Source organism: Protopterus annectens, chromosome 10.part0, assembly GCF_019279795.1.
Source record: "Protopterus annectens isolate FY-2018-M chromosome 10.part0, PAN1.0, whole genome shotgun sequence".
In the NCBI taxonomy this organism is placed as follows: Eukaryota; Metazoa; Chordata; order Ceratodontiformes; family Protopteridae; genus Protopterus; species Protopterus annectens.
Window position 1 is genome coordinate 309491791 of NC_056744.1, and position 21268 is coordinate 309513058.

At 41.9% G+C, this 21268-nt stretch overlaps 1 protein-coding gene across 1 annotated transcript in view; it reads right to left on the bottom strand.

Moving 5' to 3' along the window:
- The window catches only part of LOC122814133 (P-selectin-like), a 320597-nt gene that overhangs the window by 224368 nt on the left and 74961 nt on the right, over window positions 1-21268 (bottom strand). Inside the window, exons 3-4 of the mRNA XM_044086747.1 lie at window positions 17356-17541; window positions 8435-8620 (exon numbers count right to left, since the gene is read on the bottom strand). Of these exons, the coding sequence (XP_043942682.1) occupies window positions 8435-8620; window positions 17356-17541 (372 nt within the window). The remainder of the gene's footprint in view (window positions 1-8434; window positions 8621-17355; window positions 17542-21268) is intronic.

Sequence of the window (21268 nt, forward strand, 5' to 3'; positions counted from 1 at the left end):
AGCTGTAATATTGCACCTTATCTCAAATTAAAATCGTATATGAGATAGTTGTTCCCTTTTACTTTAAGAATCACATTTGCCTTGACACTTTTCATTTAGTCCTTTTTGCATTAGCCCACTATGTGTGGGTACAGTGTCAAGCCACTTGGTGGCACTGTTTCCTACCTTTTTGTTGGTATTTGACCTAGCAAGGTTTGGCTTAGGTTGTTATATTTACACTTAGTACTTTTACTTAATTTTAAGGTCACACTTTAGATGTGGGTTGTCTACATCTTTGGAATTTATATTAACTTTTAGTAAAAAGTTACTCATTTGTTTTATCATGTCGTTCCCCTTTTTAAAATAATGTATACTTGGGAATGACTATTTAGCTTTTTGCTTTTTAAATGTACATATAATTTTGTGACACTTTTCTCTTGTGTATTTTTATTTCTTAGGAAATATACTGAATTTTATTTGGGTTTGACTGTGTCAAAATATTGTGTCTTTTTGTATTGTCACAGTCTTTTAACTACATCAACAGTTTAGCATGTACTTAAACTATGCCTGAGGCTTTTTGCATTTTACTCCTTCAGTTTAATGCAGGCATCTTGTTGCATAATTTGTGGTTAATTGATAGCAGTTGACTTCAATTAACTTTCAGTATTTAACTGCTTGTGTTTGGTTGCCTTTGTATCCTCTGAAGAAGCCACCATATGTGTGTGGCGAAAACGCTGTGATTTTCTGTTTTAATAAATTGCGTTTAGGACTGTGAGGGCTTCTGCCTTGTTCTTTGGTTTCCTTGCTTTCAGACGTTTGTGGATTTTTTAAGTGTTTAACAGCTTCATTTAGTGACACACTTTAGGATCTCTCTCTCTCTCTGCAGTTCTTGACCATCACCTTTTTCATGCAGCAGTGCTAGTTCTCATCTGTTTAGAACTTCAGCTTAGATGTAATTGTCCTGTACAAAAGTCTCTTGTTTCTTCTATACAGCTTTCTTTCTTCCCTACAAACTATAATGGATCTTGGTTCAGCTGCTTTACAAGAACTTAAATTTCAGGTGCAAAATTACTAACCTGTAAATTTGGTACTTTTGTGTAGTTTCTGCCACTGTAGTATTTATGTTTCTGCTGATGTCTTTCCAACATTTCTGTTATACTGTATTGATTTTCAGGCATCGGCAATGGAGATGAAATAAATGCCCTTCTTTTCAACCTTCTATATATCAACGGTTGACCTGATGAGAAAGCGAGTCCCTGAAACAGATTTTCTATATTCCAAGATTGTGAGATGACCGTCTTCCTACCATTTGCTACAGCTCTTTTCTCTTATGATTCTTCACTGTTTGTATATTTTTTCCTAGTAGTTCATTAGCTTGTTGACAGGGTGGGCTTGGCATTACATGCATTCATTCCTAATCATATCTATACATTCTAAATTATTGACTTGTATATTGTGGACTGTCCCTTATAACAAAAAACTGGAAAAGTAAACTATCCAGTGATTTTTTTGTCCAAAAGAATTTGAGTTTATAATAATAAGATCTAAAACAACCACACCTAATTATAAACATAGGACAATGTTGTATAGCTTTTTAAAAACTTTACAAATGAATAAATAATATAATATGGGTATGCAATTTCAAAAAGCTTTTCATTTATCACAAGCTACAGTGTATACATTAAAGCAGTGCCTGCCATGTCAGTGGACAAACACAGGCCACATTGTGGGAAATGAAACAGTGCCTGCCACATCAGTGCACTAACACAGGCCACAATGTGTAAACTCAAACATTGCTTGTCACATGAATGCACTAACACAAGCCACACTGTGTAAACTCAAACAGTGCCTATCATCTGAATGCACTAACACATTCTACAGTATGACAACTCACACAGTACCTGCCATATCAATGCATCAACACAGGCCACATTGTATAAATTCAAACAGTGCCTGCCTTACCAAGGCACTAACAGAGGCCACAGTATGTAAACACAGTGCCTGCCATATCAATCCACATACACACAGGCTGTAGTGTGAAAACTCAAACAGTGCATGGCATATCAATCGACAAACCTAGGCCGCAGTGATTAAACTCAAACAGTGTCTGCCACATGAATGCACAAACAAGGGCCACAGTGTATAACTTCAAACAATGCCTAACATATCAGTGCATAAACATGGGCCACAGTGTGTAAATTCAAACAGTGCCTGTCATATGAATGCGCAAACACATGCCACATTGTGTGAGCTCAAACACGGCCTGCCACATCAATACACAAACACAGATCACAGTGTGTAAATTCAACCAGTGCCTGCCACATCAATCCTCAAACACAGGCCTCACTGTGTACATTAAAACAGTGCCTGCCACATCTGTGCACAAACACAGCACTCAGTGTGGGAATAGAAACAGTACTTGCCACATCAGTGCATTAACAAAGGCTACAGTGTGGGAATTCAAGCAGTGCCTGCCACATCAGTGCACTAATACAGGCAACAGTGTGTAAACTGAAGCAGTGTCTGCCACATCAGTGCACAAACACAGAACACAGTGTGTCAACTCAAACAGTGTCTACCACATCAATGTAATAGCACAGGCAACAGCTTAAATAGTGGTTACCAAATCCATGCACTAACACAGGCCACAGTGTCTAAATTCAAACAGTGCCTGACATATCAATGCACTAACAGAGGCCACAGTTTCTTAACTCAAACAGTGCCTGTCATATTAATCCACAAACACAAGACACAGTGTGCAAACTCAAACAATGTCTACCATATCATTCCACAAACACAGGCCACAGTGTGTAAACTCAAACAATGACTGCCATATCAATCCACAATCGCATGCCACAGTATGTAAAAATTATACAGTGCCTGGCACATCAATGCACAAACACAGGCCACAGTATATAAATTCAAACAGTGCCTGCCACATCAGTGCACTAATGCATGACACAATGTGCAAACGGAAGCAGTGACTGCCACATCAGTGAACAAACACAGGCCGCACTGTGCAAACTCAAAGAATGCCTGCCACATCAATGCACTGACACATGCTACAGTGTGTAAACTCAAACAGTGCCAGCTGAAAGCACTCAAGCCACAGTGTATAAACTCAAACAGTGCCTGCAATATCAGTGCATTAACACAAGCCACAGTGTGTAAGCGCTAACAGTGCCTACTATATCAGTGCACTAACATAGGCCAAAGTGTATAAATTCAAACAGTGCCTATCATATTAATCGACAACCACAGGCCATAGTGTGCAAGCTCAAACAGTGCCTGCCTTATCAATCCACAAACACAAGTCGCAGTGTGTAATGCAAACAGTACCTGGCATATTAATCAATAAACACAAGTTGCACTGTGTAAATTCAAACAGTGCCTACTATATCAATACACTAACACAGGTCACAGTGTGTAAATTCAAACATTGCCTGCCATGTCAGTGCACAAGCACAGCATACAGTGTGGGAATCGAAACAGTGCCTGCCACATTACTGCACTAACACAGGCCACAGTGTGGGAATTCAAGCAATGCCTGCCACATCAGTGCACTAATACAGGCCAGAGTGTGGGAACTGCAATATTATTGCAGAAACACAGGCCACAGTGTGGGAATTGAAACAGTGCCTGCCACATCAGTGCACTGATACAGGCTACAGTGTAGGAAATGAAACAGTGCCTGCCACATCAGTGCACTAATATAGGGCACAGTGTGGGAAATGAAACAGTGCCTGCCACATCAGTGCACTAACACAGGCCACATTATGGGAATTGCCACATTAGTGCATTAATACAGGCCACAGTGTGGGAATTGCAACAGTGCCTGCCACATCAGTGCACTAACACAGGCCACAGTGTGGGAATTCAATCAGTGCCTTTCACATCAGTGCATGAACACAGGCCACAGTGTGTAAACTCAAACAGTACCTGCCACAACAATGCACTGACACAGGCCACATTGTGTAAACTCACATAGTGCCTATCACATTAATGCAATGACACAGGCCACAGTATATAAACTCAAACAGTGCCTGCCACATCAATGATCTAACACAGGACACAGTGTATAAATTCAAACTGTACCTGCCACATCAATGCACTGATACTGACCACAGTGTGTAAACTCAAACAGTGTGTCTGCTATATCAATACACTAATATGGGTCGCAGTGTATAAATTCAAACATTGCCTGCCACATCAGTGCATAAGCACAGAACACAGTTTGCGAAATGAAACAGTATGTAAACTCAGCATAAGCCACAGTGTATAAACCCATACTTTGCCTGACATATCAATACCCTAGCAGGGGCCACAGTGTACAAACTCAAGCAGTGCCTCCATATCAATACACTAACACACGTCACAGTGTGGATATTGAAGCAGTGCCTGCCACATCAGTGCACAAATACAGGCTGTAGTGTGTAAACTGAAGCAGTGCCTGCCACATCAGTACACAAACACAGGCCACAGTGTGGGAATTGAAACAGTGAATGCTAGATCAGTACACTAACAGGCCACAGTGTGGGAACTGAAACAGTGAATGCCAGATCAGTGTACTAATGCAGACCACAGTGTGTAAACCTAAACAGTGCATTCCACATTAATGCACTGACACTGGCCACAGAGTGTAAACTCAAACAGTGCCTGCCACATTAATGCACTGACAGTGGCCACAGAGTGTAAACTCAAACAGTGCCTGCCACATTAATGCACTGACACTGGCCACAGAGTGTAACCTCAAACAGTGCCTGCCACATCATTGCACTGACACAGTTCACAGTATGTAAACTCAGCACAGGCTACAGTGTATACATTGAAAGAGTGCCTCACAGGTCAATTCACTAACAGAGGCTAGAGTGTATAAACTCAAACAGTGCCTGGCATATCAATCCACAAACACAGGCCATAATGTGCAAACTCAAACAGTGTCTGCCTTATCAATTCACAAACACTGGCTTCAGTATGTAATGCAAACAGTACCTGCCATATTAATCAACAAAAACAAGCTGCATTGTGTAAATTCAAACAGTGTCTACTATATCAATACACTAACACAGGTCACAGTGTGTAAATTCAAACAGTGCCTGCCATATCCGTGCACAAGCACAGAATACATTGTGGGAATTGAAACAGTGTCTGCCACATCAGTGCACTAACACAGGCCGCAGTGTGTAGACTCAAACAATGCCTGCCATATCAATTGACAAACACAGGCAGCTGTGTGTCTTTTGGTTTTTCCGAGTTAGGGGTCACCACAGTGGAACTCCCATCCGCTATTGACTGGCAGTGGATTTTTACGGTGCCGAGTTGCCAGCCCGATGCCCATTCTTCAAAGAAGGCATGCCCATTCACGCACGCACCTATGTAATCTGATACAATGCCTGCCTATCAATCCACAAACATAGGCCACAATGTGCAAATTCAAGCAGTGCCTGCCACATCAGTGCACAAGCGCAGAACACTGTATTGGAATTGAAACAATGTCTTCCATATCAATGCACAAATTCAATACTGCACAAATTCTCATTAGTAATGACAGCCAGATGATGATGTATGTAGTAAATTTCTGGCTCACATGAGGGTCTTAGAATGTGTGATGGATATGTACAGCAACACACACCTGGATTTGCAGCATTATATACGATGGGGTAATCAGTACTGGTACCATGTGCCATATCAAGTTGCAGCACAGGAGACAATGTAATAAAAAATATATCTCACATCTTTCTAACCCTTATGGACCATAAACTCCTGGATTCATTACCAGCTTCAGCTCTTCAGCTTATACTGCTTGGTGTGTCCCTGTGTATGTATGTGTGTGTGTGTGTGTGTGTTTGCATGTGTGTTTATGTGTGCACACTGATTCAGTACTAGCAGTATTTATTCTTCTTTGACTGCTGTTTCTACTGAATGTCAGGACAGCAGTAAGTTTAGCTTTCTACCCCTCAATGGGATGGAGAAACAGTTGCATCCATTCATAGGTTTGTAGGTTCATAGGTGTGTACTAGGCTAATGGCCCTGGAGCCTTTACAAGCCTAGCCCATAAAATTACACTGGCATTGTGCCACCCAACCTTAGTTCCCAGTGCCTCTGTTGAGTAGAGCCACTGGAGTTATCCCTGGGCTGAATTCTCTATTCCCCATCCACTCATCAAGATTTCTCTTGAAGTGGGCCAGTGAGGTGCGCTGTTTGACATGTATGGGAAGTCTATTCCATAGGATGGGCAGTCTGTGGGTTATAAACCTGTCCCTCCAGCATGTTCTGTTGATTGTGGTATTGAGGTTAAGGTCTCTGGAGCATGTGGTGTGGAGAGATTGGGATTTTTTTAGATGTAGCATTTCTAACAGAGCTGGGTCAGACATGGCTTTGTAACTCAAGCAGAGATCACTTCTAAGTAGGCGATATGAGAGAGAGAATAGTTGGAGTTTTTTGAGTCTGTCCATATAGGACAAGTGTTTAAGGCCTGGGATCGTCTTTGTGAGGTACTTTTGTGGCCTCTCTAGTTGTTACAGGTGTCTAGTGAGGTACATGGCAAATGAAGTATTGTACTCGATGACTGGCCTAATGAGGGAAGAGTAGAGAGAGACAATGACTTCTTTCTTCCTGGATGCAAAACACTTAGTAATGAGATGTGCCACATAGAAGGACTTTCTTACCACAGTGGCAATGTGGTGGACAAAAGAGAAGTTGCTGGCAACCTGTGTTCCCAGATCTCTTATAATGCCTTCTGTGTTCAGTGGACTACCATCGATGTGGTAATTCATGGGAACTGGGTTTTTCCTAAAGAGGATGATGACACATTTTTTGGCATTGAGCTTAAGGCCATAGTTCTGACTGCAGTTGTTGGTCTCAGTGAGGCCTTTCTGTAGGATGTCAACATCACTTGGGGAGTTAATAATAGCTCCCAACTTGCAATCGTCTGTGAACTTTTTCAGCCAGAGTCCCTTCGCGTTTACGTGGACTTCAGAGAATAGATACCAAATAGGAGTGGACCCAGGACTGAACCCTGTGGGACTCCACTCATGACTGGTCGGCAGTCTGACTAGGAGTCAGCTACTTTCACACTGTGGGCTTTATCTGTGAGCCAGTTTGCAACCCACCTAGTGATATAGGGGTTGATGCCTAGCTTAGTGAGTTTTTCTATGATACCTGATTGGGGGAATGGTATCAAAGGCCTTGGCCAGATCAAGGTAGGCTGTATGAACCACCTTGCCTTCATCCACAGCTCTGGTGACTGACTCAAAGAACTCGACTAAGTTGAGCAGGCATGCTCTACCCTTCACAAAACCAAACTGTGTAGGATCCAGGGTTTGGAGATTCCCTATATCCTTGTTTATTAGGTCCATGATGATGATGCATTTTATAGTGTTGCATATCAGACTCGTCAAGCTAATGGGACGATAGTTCCCGGGGTCTGTAGTCACTCCTCCCTTTTGGAGAGGGATGACTGTAGCAGTGTGGCATTCGGTAGGGATAAAGCCTGAGGTGAGGCTGTGATTGAACAGGGCACACAGATGGGGTGCCAGTTCAATCTGTAGTTCATGTAGAACACAGCCGGGGATGTTGTCAGATCCCATAGAAGCTGTATTCTTGGCCTTGGACAGTGCTGTTTTAACCTGTGCAGCAGTAATACTGAGTACCTGGCAATCTACTGGTATTGTGATTGGTCCTTTGGGGGGGGGTAAAGTTGGCACTGAATCTGTTGGCCAGTATATTGGCAATATCTGTTGGCTCATTATAGGAGGTACCATTGTGCAGTAGCTCAGAGCAAATCTGGGTATTGCCGTGGAGATTCTTTACAATATAGAAGGCCTTGTGGTTGTCTTTACTATCTGCTGCAATTCTGTTTTCATAGCTAGCTTTAGAGGATTTGATGAGGGATCTCAACTTTTTGTTGAGGCTGATAAGGGAGTTTTTCCCAGTTTTGAAACTTCACCTTATTCCGCATCAGTTTTCTCCTTCTGTTTTAGAGTTTATGGCAGGGGACTGTCTGGTTAACTAACTGTTTCTGTGTTATCTGGGTCACAGCAAAGGTTATCCCTGTGCACCACAGACCCAACCTACGCCTGACACTTTTAGTTCACTTCTACCCACCCAGTTCAGCTCCTTCACTGTCTGGGTCACTCACTGTTTCTGTGTTACCTCTGTTGCAGCAAAGGTTATCCCTGTGTACCACAGAACCAAACTACGTCTGACACTTTTAGTTCTGCTTATGTTTCTCATTGTAAGTAATAACAGATAGACATTAACCCCTAATAAAAGGATTTTAATGTTGCAGCAGCCATATTTTTAGCTATGGAATTGCAAAAAGATATTTCAGCTGATTTAAATATTGAGACATAAATAACTCAGGGTAGCATGAAACAGCTGAGTTACGTTTGTATCACCGAGGCTTGTTAAAGAAATAATACAGTAACAGAGTTAGGCTAGAAATGAATATTACCTTTACATGTCGGAGGATGTGCTGTCCAGTTTCCAGAAGCTGTGCACTGCAGTATTTCTGACCCACTTAGCATGAACCCCTCTGTACAGGAGAAGTTACAAATGGAGTTATAACCAAAGTCTTCAAACAGATGGGAGCAGTTAATGGCACCTTCCTCTGGAGGCCTTAATCTTTCACATTTCTTTGCTATGGAAAGAAAAAAAAATAAAACTATATTTTTTCTGAACAATTTAATAAGTATTCAGGCATTTGTCCACACAGCATAGGAAAAGTAATTCATACCAATAAGAGTATCAGGCTGACTTTGTTTTACTGAAGATGTGGAGCTTTTCTCCCAGGGCCTCTGCTGAAAATGGACATGCATCCAGTCGGACTTTTGTGGTCAACAAATGTAAAATAAAATAAATAAATAAAATGTTAATGCAGGAACTGTCACCTAGTCTATCCACCTGGTTAAAAAACTGAGGTTTAACACATGAGCTTCTAGGAGTGATTGTTTTGTAGAACAAAACAGTGCAGTGAAGAAACACATCTAGGTGGAGTTTTTAGAAGTTCTTTGTCCACACAGCATAGGAAAAGTAATTCATACCAATAAGAGTATCCACGTGACTTTGTTTTACTGAAGATATTAATGCAGGAACTGTCACCTAGTCTGTCCATCCAGTTAAAAAATGGAGCTTACTAGCCTTAAAGCTGTGCAGCTTATAAAAACCACTCCATGATAACCACATCATTGGCTAGTTACATGAAATATTAGTGTTTTTGTTGCATATTCAAAACATGTTACATTCACTGAAACTTTAATGTCCATGCAATCATTTTAAAATTCTGGTGCAGTCCATACAGCTGCCTGGGTTTTTCAGCAGACTACTGTATCTGGAGTAATGAACAGGTCCATTTACAACGCTTATCTGGCCTTCCTTGTGGGATATTTCCTGGTGTGGCACAGCTTCATTTAGTGACACACTTTAGGATCTCTCTCTCTCTGCAGTTCTTGACCATCACATTTTTCATGCAGCAATGCTAGTTCTCATCTGTTTAGAACTTCAGCTTAGATGTAATTGTCCTGTACAAAAGTCTCTTGTTTCTTCTATACAGCTTTCTTTCTTCCCTACAAACTATAATGGATCTTGGTTCAGCTGCTTTACAAGAACTTAAATTTCAGGTGCAGAATTACTAAACTGTAAATTTGGTACTTTTGTGTAGTTTCTGCCACTGTAGTATTTATGTTTCTGCTGATGTCTTTCCAACATTTCTGTTATACTGTATTGATTTTCAGGCATCAGCAATGGAGATGAAATAAATGCCCTTCTTTTCAACCTTCTATAAATCAACGGTTGACCTGATGAGAAAGCGAGTCCCTGAAACAGATTTTCTATATTCCAAGATTGTGAGATGACCGTCTTCCTACCATTTGCTACAGCTCTTTTCTCTTATGATTCTTCACTGTTTGTATATTTTTTCCTAGTAGTTCATTAGCTTGTTGACAGGGTGGGCTTGGCATTATATGCATTCATTCCTAATCATATCTATACCTTCTGAATTATTGACTTGTATATTGTGGACTGTCCCTTATAACAAAAAATTGGAAAAGTAAATTCCTTTTCAAAATGTTTTGAAACTATCCAGTGATTTTTTTGTCAGAACAAATTTGAGTTTATAATAATAAGATCTAAATCAACCACGCCTAATTATAAACATAGGACAATGCTGTATAGCTTTTTAAAAACTTTACAAATGAATAAACAATGTAATATTGGCATGCAATTTCAAAAAACTTTTGAATTATCACAAGCCACAGTGTATAAATTAAAGCAGTGCCTGCCATGTCAGTGGACAAACACAGGCCACAGTGTGGGAAATGAAACAGTGCCTGCCACATCAGTGCACTAACACAAGCCACAGTGTGTAAACTCAAACATTGCTTGTCACATGAATGCACTAACACAAGCCACACTGTGTAAACTCAAACAGTGTCTATCATCTGAATGCACTAACACATTCTACAGTTTGTCAACTCACACAGTGCCTGTCATATCAATGCAGCAACACAGGCCACATTGTATAAATTCAAACAGTGCCTGCCTTACCAAGGCACTAACAGAGGCCATAGTATGTAAACACAGTGCCTGCCATATCATTCCACAAACACAGGCCACAGTGTGCAAACTCAAACAGTGCTTGCCATATCAATCCACATACACACAGGCTGCAGTGTGAAAACTCAAACAGTGCATTGCATATCAATCGACGAACCTTGGCCGCAGTGATTAAACTCACAGTGCCTGCCATATCAATCCACAAACATAGGCTGCAGTATGTAAACTTTGACAGTGTCTGCCACATGAATGCACAAACTAGGGCCACAGTGTATAACTTCAAACAATGCCTGCCATATCAATGCATAAACATGGGCCACAGTGTGTAAATTCAAACAGCACCTGTCATATCAATGCACAAACACATGCCACAGTGTGTAAACTCAAACATGGCCTGCCACATCAATCCTCAAACACAGGCCTCAGTGTATACATTGAAATAGTGCCTGCCACATCAGTGCACTAACACATCACACAGTGTGGGAATTGAAACAGTGCCTGCCACATCAGTGCACTAACACAGGCCACAGTGTTTGAACTTAAACAGTACCTGCCACATCAGTGCATTAACACAGGCTACAGTGTGGGAATTCAAGCAGTGCTGGCCACATCAGTGCACTAATAAAGGCCACAGTGTGTAAACTCAAACAGTGTCTGCCACATCAATGTAATAACACAGGCCACAGCTCAAATAATGCCTGACAAATCAATGCACTAACAGAGGCCACAGTGTCTTAACTCAAACAGTGTCTGGCACATCAGTCCACAAACAAAGACACTGTGTGCAAACTCAAACAATGCCTACCATATCATTCCAGAAACACAGGCCACAGTGTGTAAACTCAAACAGTGACTGCCATATCAATCCACAATCACATGCCACTGTGTGTAAACTCATATGATGCCTGGCACATCAATGCACAAACACAGGCCACAGTGTGTAAATTCAAACAGTGCCTGCCACATCAGTCCACAAACACAGAGTACAGTCTGGGAATCGAAACAATGCCTACCACATCACTGCACTAATGCATGACACACTGCGCAAATGGAAGTAGTGACTGCCACATCAGTGAACAAACACAGGCCACACTGTGCAAACTCAAACATTGCCTGCCACATCAATGCACTGAAACATGCTACAGTGTGTAAACTCAAACAGTGCCTGCTGAAAGCAGTCAAGCCACAGTGTATAAACTCAAACAGTGCTTGCAATATCAGTGCATTAACACAAGCCACAGTGTATAAGCGCTAACAGTGCCTACTAAATCAGTGCACTAACATAGGCCACAGTGTATAAGTTCAAACAGTGCCTGCCATATCAATCCACAACCACAGGCCATAGTGTGCAAACTCAAACAGTGCCTGCCTTATCAATCCACAAACACAGGCTGCAGTGTGTAATGCAAGGAGTACCTCGCATATTAATCAACAAACATAAGCTGCATTGTGTAAATTCAAACAGTGCCTACTCTATCAATACACTAACACAGGTCACAGTGTGTAAATTCAAACATTGACTGCCATATCAGTGCACATGCACAGAATACAGTGTGGGAATTGAAACAGTGCCTGCCATATTAGTGCACTAACACAGGCCACAGTGTGTGAATTGAAAGAGTGCCTGCCACATCAGTGCACTATCACAGGCCACAGTGTGGGAATTGAAACAGTGCCTGCCACATCAGTGCACTAAGACAGGCCACAGTGTAGGAATTGCTACATTAGTGCAGAAACACAGGCCACAGTGTGGGAATTGAAACAGTGCCTGCCACATCAGTGCACTAATACAGAACACAGTGTGGGAATTGAAACAGTGCCTGCCACGTCAGTGCACTAACACAGGCCACAATGTGGGAATTGCTACATTAGTGCAGAAACACAGGCCACAGTGTGGGAATTGAAACAGTGCCTGCCACATCAGTGCACTAATACAGGCCACAGTGTGGGAATTGAAACAGTTCCTGCCACATCAGTGCACTAACACAGACCACAGTGTGGGAATTCAATCAGTGCCTTCCACATCAGTGCATAAACACAGGCCACAGTGTGTAAACTCAAACAGTGTTCCTGCTATATCAATACACTAACATGGGTCGCAGTGTATAAATTCAAACAGTGTCTGCCACATCAGTGCACAAGCACAGAACACAATGTGGGAAATGAAACAGTCCTGCCACATAAGGCCACAGTGTGTAAACTCAAACAGTGCCTGCCACATCAATGCACTGACACAGGCCACATTGTGTAAACTCACACAGTGCCTACAACATTAATGCAACGACACAGGGCACAATATATAAACTCAAACAGTGCCTGCCACATCAATGAACTAACACAGGACACAGTGTATAAATTCAAACTGTGCCTGCCACATTAATGCACTGATACTGACCACAGTGTTTAAACTCAAACAGTGTGCCTGTTATATCAATACACTAAAACGGGTCGCAGTGTATAAATTCAAACAGTGTCTGCCATATCAGTGCACAAGTACAGAACACAGTGTGGGAAATGAAACAGTCCAGCCACATCAATGCACAAACAAAGGCCACAGTGTGTAAACTCGAACAGTGCCTGCTATATCAATACACTAACACGGGTCGCAGTGTATAAATTCAAACAGTGTCTGCCACATCAATGCACTAACACAGGTCAGAGTATGTAAACTCAGCACAAGTCACAGTGTATAAACCCATACTTTGCCTGACATATCAATGCCCTAACACAGGCCACAGTGTATAAACTCAAACAGTGTCTGCCATATCAATCCACAAACACAGGCTGCAGTATATAAACCCCATGCAGTGCCTGCCATATCAATACACAAACACAGGTCACAGTGTGAGCATTGAAGCAGTGCCTGCCACATCAGTGCATAAATACAGGCTGTAGTGTGTAAACTGAAGCAGTGCCTGCCACATCAGTGCACAAACACAGGCCACAGTGTGGGAACTGAAACAGTGAATGCTAGATCAGTACACTAACAGGCCACAGTGTGGGAACTGAAACAGTGAATGCTAGATCAGTACACTAACAGGCCACAGTGTGGGAACTGAAACAGTGAATGCTAGATCAGTACACTAACAGGACACAGTGTGGGAACTGAAACAGTGAATGCCAGATCAGTGTACTAATGCAGGCCACAGTGTATGAACCTAAACAGTGCATTCCACATTAATGCACTGACACTGGCCACAGAGTGTAAACTCAAACAGTGCCTGCCACATTAATGCACTGACAGTGGCCACAGAGTGTAAACTCAAACAGTGCCTGCCACATTAATGCACTGACACTGGCCACAGAGTGTAACCTCAAACAGTGCCTGCCACATCATTGCACTGACACAGGTCACAGTATGTAAACTCAGCACAGGCTACATAGTATAAATTGAAAGAGTGCCTCACAGGTCAATTCACTAACAGAGGCTAGAGTGTATAAACTCAAACAGTGCCTGGCATATCAATCCACAAACACAGGCCATAATGTGCAAACTCAAACAGTGTCTGCCTTATCAATTCACAGACACTGGCTTCAGTATGTAATGCAAACAGTACCTGCCATATTAATCAACAAAAACAAGCTGCACTGTGTAAATTCAAACAGTGTCTACTATATCAATACACTAACACAGGTCACAGTGTGTAAATTCAAACAATGCCTGACATATCATTCAACAAACACAGGCAGCTCTATATAAACTGATACAATGCCTTCCTATCATTCCACAAACATAGGCCACAATGTGCAAACTCAAGCAGTGCCTGCCACATCAGTGCACAAGCACAGAGCACAGTGTGGGAATTGAAACAATGCCTTCCATATCAATGCACAGCTTCATATACTGCACAAATTGTCATTAGTAATGACAGCCAGATGATGATGTATGTAGTAAATTTCTGGCTCACATGAGGGTCTTAGAATGTGTGATGGATATGTACAACAACACACACCTGGATTTGCAGCATTATATACGACGGGGTAATCAGCATTGGTACCATGTGCCATATCAAGTTGCAGCACAGGAGGCAATGTAATAAAACATATATGTCACATCTTTCTAACCCTTATGGACCATAAACTTCTGGATTTATTACCAGCTTCAGCACTTCAGCTTATCCTGCTTGGTGTGTCCATGTGTGTGTGTGTGTGTGTGTGTGTGTGTGTGTGTGTGTGTGTGTGTGTGTGTGTGTGTGTGTGTGTGTGTGTGTGCTTGTATGTGTGTTTGTGTGCGCACTCTGATTCAGTACTAGCAGTATTTATTCTTCTTTGACTGCTGTTTCTACTGAATGTCAGGACAGCAGTGAGTTTAGCTATCTGCCCCCCAATGGGATGGAGAAACAGTTACATCAATTCATAGGTTCATAGGTGTGTACTAGGCTAATGGCTCTGGAGCCTTTACACGCCTAGCTCATAGGATTACACTAGCATCGTGCCACCCGACCTTAGTTCCCACTACCTCTATTGATTAGATCCACTGGAGTTCTCCCCGGGGTGAATTTTTATTTTCCATCCATTCATCAAGATTTCTCTTGAAGAGGGCCATTGAGGTGCTCTGTTTGCCATGTATTGGAAGTCTATTCCATAGCATGGGCAGTCTCTGGGTTATGAACCTGTCCCTCCAGCACGTTCTGTTGATTGTGGTATTGAGGTTGAGGTCTCTGGAGCATGTGGTGCAGAGGGATTGGGATTTCTTTAGATGTAGCATTTCTAATAGAGCTGGATCAGACATGGCTTTGTATGTCAAGCAGACATCGCCTCTAAGTAGGCAATATGAGACAGAGAATAGTTGGGAGTTTTTTGAGTCTGTCCATATAGGGCAAGTGTTTAAGGCCTAGGATCCTCTTTGTGAGGTATTTTTGCGGCCTCTCTAGTTGTTGCAGGTGTCTAGTAAGGTACATGCCAAATGAGGCATTGTACTCGATGACTGGCCTAATGAGGGAAGAGTAGAGAGAGACAATGACTTCTTTCTTCCTGGATGCAAAACCCTTAGTAATGAGATGTGTCACATAGAAGGACTTTTGTACCACAGTGGCAATGAGATGGACAAAAGAGAGGTTGCTGTCAACCTGTTTTCCCAGATCACTTATAATGCCTTCTGTGTTCAGTGGACTACCATCAATGTGGTAATTCATGCGAACCGAGCTTTTCCCAAAGGTGATGACGACACATTTTTTGGCATTGAGATTAAGGCCATGGTTCTGCACCAGTCGTTGGTATCAGTGAGGCCTTTCTGTAGGATGTCAACATCACTTGGGGAGTTAATAATAGCTCCCATCTTGCAATCATCTGCGAACTTTATCAGCCAGAGTCCCTTCATGTTGACCTGGACTTCAGAGAAGTAGATACCAAACAGGAGAGGACCCAGGACTGAACCCTGTGGGACTCCACTCTTGATTGGTCAACAGTCTGACTTGGAGTCAGCTACTTTCACACTGTGGGTTGTATCTGTGAGTCAGTTTGCAACCCACCTAGTGATATAGGGGTTGATGCCTAGATTACTCAGTTTTTCTATGATTCCTGAGTGGGGAATGGTATCAAAGGCCTTGGCCAGATCAAGGTAGGCTGTATGAACCACCTTGCCTTCATCCACAGCTCTGGTGACTGACTCAAAGAAGCGACTAAGTTGAGCAGGCACGCTCTACCCTTCACAAAACCAAACTATGTGGGATCCAGAGTTTGGAGAGTCCCTATATCCTTGTTTATTAGGTCCATGATGATGCATTCCAAAGCTTTGCATATCAGACTAATCAGGCTAATGGGGCGATAGTTCCCAGGGTCTGTAGTCGCTTCTCCTTTGTGGAGAGGGATGACTGTCACTGTGTGCCATTCGATAGGGACAAAGCCTGAGGTAAGGCTGTGATTGAACAGGGTACACAGGTGAGGTGCCAGTTCAATCTGTAGTTCATGTAGAACACAGCCAGGGATATTGTCAGGTCCCATAGTAGCTGTATTCTTGGCTTTGGACAGTGCTGTTTTAACCTGTGCAGCAGTAATACTGGGTGACTGGCAATCTACTGGTATTGTGATTGGTCCTTTGGGGGGGAGAGGGGTAAAGTTGGCACTGAGTCTGTCGGCCAGTATAATGGCAATATCTGTTGGCTCAGTATAGGAGGTACCATTGTGCAGTAGTTCAGAGCAAATCTGGGCATTGCCATGGAGATTATTTACAATATAGAAGGCCTTGTGGTTGTCTTTACTATCTGCTGCAATTCTGTTTTCATACCTAGCTTTAGAGGATTTGATGAGGGATCCCATCTTTTTGTTGAGGCTGATAAGGGAGTTTTTCCAGTTTTGAAACTTCACCTTATTCCGCATCACTTTTGTCCTTCTTTTGTAGAGTTTGTTTATGGCAGGGGACTGCCTGGGTCACTAACTGTTTCTGTGTTATCTGGGTCACAATGAAGGTTATCCCTGTGCACCACAGAACCAACAAACGCCTGACACTTTTAGTTCCTTTTACCCTCCCAGTTCAGCTCCTTCACTGTCTGGGTCACTAACTGTTTCTGTGTTACCTCTGTTACAGCAAAGGTTATCCCTGTGCACCACAGAACCATCCTACGTCTGACACTTTTAGTTCTGCTCAGGTTTCACATTGTAAGTAATAACAGATAGATATTAACCCCTAATAAAAAGATTTTAAGGCTGTAGCAGCCATATTTGTTTTTTAGCTTTGGAATTGCAAAAAGATGTTTCAGGTGATTAGAATATTGAGACATAAATAACTAGGGGGTAGCATGAAACAGCTGAGTTACGTTTGCATCACTGAGGCTTGTTAAAGAAATAATACAGTAACAGAGTTAGGTTAGAAACGAATATTACCTTTACATGTCGGAGGATGTGCTGTCCAGTTTCCAGAAGCTGTGCATTGCAGTATTTCTGAGCCACTTAGCATGAACCCCTCTGTACAGGAGAAGTTACAAATGGAGTTATAACCGAAGTCTTCAAACAGATGGGAGCAGTTAACGGCACCTTTCTCTGGAGGCCTTAATGTTTCACATTTCTGTGCTATGGAAAGAAAAAAAATAAAACTATATTTTTGCTGAACAATTTAATAAGTATTCAGGCATTTGTCCACACAGCATAAGAAAAGTAATTCATACCAATAAGAGTATCAGGCTGACTTTGTTTTACTGAAGATGTGGAGCTTTTCTACCAGGGCCTCCGGTGAAAATGGACATGCATCCAGTCGGACTTTGGTGGTCAACAAATGTAAAATAAAACAAATAAATAAAATGTTAATGCAGGAACTGTCACCTAGCCTATCCACCTGGTTAAAAAAACCGAGGTTTAACACATGGGCTTCTAGGAGTGATTGTCTCATAGAACAAAACAGTGCAGTGAAGGAACACATCTGGGTGGAGTTTTTAGAAGTTATTTCTCTTCTTTTTATTTTTTTCTTTACCAGCATAAAACACTTATCCACATGCACCTTTTTCAAACTCAGACCAGCAGCACGATCAGGTTAAGTGACTTGCTCAGAGCTGCACAGTTAGATAAATAGAGGCAGAGGGAATCAAACCCTGGGCCAGAAAAAGCAGTTCATTAACATCTCATACCCTTAGTCTTCTGTGTAATTGCCTATGACCATTGTATGACTTTTTGGCAGACCAAGTGTAAGAAAATATTAAGATGGACTTCTGTCATCTGCTAATATAACATGGTCCACTTCTGGCATGAAAGAAGGTGCAATAAAATAACACACAGAGCACATGTAGTCTAACCAACATGAGGGCTATATTCTGTCCAGGGGAAGTCTTGAAATTATTACCACATGGCATGCAAATCAGTGTAACTAGCTTAGTATTCTTAAGTCTATATATTTTATAAAAACACCCCACTTTGAAAAGTTAGAAAATATACTGGTGCTATTTTATCTATTTTGAGGTATATTTTACATTACACTAATCCCTGTAAATTAATCTTAACTCTCTGTTAACCACGTCATTGGCTAGTTATAGGAAATATTAGTTTTTTTTTATATATTCATACACATTTCATTAACTGAAATTTTAATGTCCTTGTTTGAAATTCATTTAAGACATCATTAGTATATAGTTATTAAGCCCAATATTTGCAAGATACTGTATCATTCCTAGAAACCTGTGCAGTGGCTGCTTGTCTTCTGTATTGGCATTTGTAAAGTTTTCAGATTTTTTCTAGTTCAAATTTCAGACATTATGAAATTAGAATATGATGCATGAATTTTAGAACAGTCACTCTGATTGTACATTTTCTCATGATTAACTTGGAATTATACTGCCCTACTAATCTATTTATCCACTCTATCAGTCTTTTTGTCCTGTAGGTGCTGTGTTTCGCCTGTCCTCACAGTAAGCAAAGACCCACTATGTTACATCTTACAAGCCTGCAACAGCATTTAGGAACATTTCTTCTGCTAGTTAAATACCAAACTGGACTCTGAGGAATCCCATACCTCCTTAATTGCATTTTGTATGTACACAATGCACAGCTTCACTCAGCTAGCTCTATCTGCCATAAATCCTGGTTTTCATCTAGTAATGAAAAACAAAACTTACCACTTGATGTCATTGTGACCCTTTTTTATCTGCAAACAATGGGAAAGGCTCCCATTTTATCACTTTATTCAGATCTTGAGGATCGGTATATTATTTCACAGCATTGATCATGCTATTCATCAAGTCCGTTGGCTGTAATTCCTAATTAATGACAGCTCAGCTCTCCAAACTCTTTAGCTGTACTTATGCTTTATTTTGGGAGTTATTGGTGAAATTCTGGGGGCATATATTACTGGCACTACATAAGGTTATATTCTCTTGGCAGGCTTTCAACATCTATAAATAAAGCAGCATAACCATATGCAATATCACTGTCATGGCTTCGAACAGTATCTAAGATGTCTCTAAGATTTTATGACTGATTCTCTACAAATATAGTCTTTGCTTTTATACCGTGAATTTGTTGTACAATTTCTAATTTCTCATTTTAAACGTCTTGGTTTTATAGTCACATGTCTGCATTTTTGGACCAGTGATTCTAGCATGTGGACAGACTACCTTAACAATGTATATATAGCTCCTTCTTTAGAGCCATGTTGCCTCAGTCACTTAGAAGTACGTCTTTACGATGTGCTTTAAGGTGCCCAACTTTACATAAGGTAGAGATATGGGCTGAGAGCAGGACAGGTAGGATGTTATTATCCAAGCAGCATTAAGAAGGTACACATATACTCTATATCCCAGACCTCAATGGCAGCTGTCATTAAGAGGGTACACATATACTCTAAAGCTCTGGCCTCCATAGCAGCTGTCATTAAGAGGATACACATATACTCTAAAGGCCTGGCCTCTATAGCAGCTGTCATTAAGAGGATACACATATACTCTAAAGCCCTGGCCTCCTTGGCAGCAGTCATTAAGAGGGTACGCATATACTGTAAAGCTCTGGCCTCCTTGGCAGCTGTCATTAAGAGGGTACACATACACTCTAAAGCCCTGGCTTCCATGGCAGCTGTCATTAAGAGGGTACACATATACTCTAAAGTCCTGGCCTCCTTGGCAGCTGTCATTAAGAGGGTACACATATACGCTAAAGCCCTGGCCTCCTTGGCAGGTGTCATTAAGAGGATACACATATACTCTAAAGCTCTGGCCTCCTTGGCAGCTGTCATTAAGAGGGTACACATACACTCTAAAGCCCTGGCTTCCATGGCAGCTGTCATTAAGAGGGTACACATATACTCTAAAGTCCTGGCCTCCTTGGCAGCTGTCATTAAGAGGGTACACATATACGCTAAAGCCCTGGCCTCCTTGGCAGGTGTCATTAAGAGGATACACATATACTCTAAAGCCCTGGCCTCCTTGGCAGCTGTCATTAAGAGGATACACATATACTCTAAAGCCCTGGCCTCCTTGGCAGGTGTCATTAAGAGGGTACACATATACTCTAAAGCCCTGGCCTCCATGGCAGCTGTCATTAAGAGGGTACACATATACTCTAAAGCCCTGGCTTCCATGGCAGCTGTCATTAAGAGGGTACACATATACTCTAAAGTCCTGGCCTCCTTGGCAGCTGCCATTAAGAGGGTACACATATACTCTAAAGCCCTGGCCTCCATGGCAGCTGTCATTAAGAGGATACACATATACTGTAAAGCCCTGGCCTCCATGGCAGCTGTCATTAAGAGGATACACATATACTCTAAAGCCCTGGCCTCCATGGCAGCTGTCATTAAGAGGATACACATATACTCTAAAGTCCTGGCCTCCTTGGCAGCTGTCATTAACAGGGTACACATATACTCTAAAGCCCTGGCCTCCATGGCAGCTGTCATTAAGAGGATACACATATACTGTAAAGCCCTGGCCTCCATGGCAGCTGTCATTAAGAGTATACACATACACTGTAAAGCCCTGGCCTCCATGGCAGCTGTCATTAAGAGGATACACATATACTCTAAAGTCCTGGCCTCCTTGGCAGCTGTCATTAAGAGGATACACATATACTGTAAAGCCCTGGCCTCCATGGCAGCTGTCATTAAGAAGATACACATATACTGTAAAGCCCTGGCCTCCATGGCAGCTGTCATTAAGAGGATACACATATACTGTAAAGCCCTGGCCTCCATGACAGCTGTCATTAAGAGGGTACACATATACTCTAAAGTCCTGGCCTCCATGGCAGCTGTCATTAAGAGGATACACATATACTCTAAAGCCCTGGCCTCCATGGCAGCTGTCATTAAGAGGATACA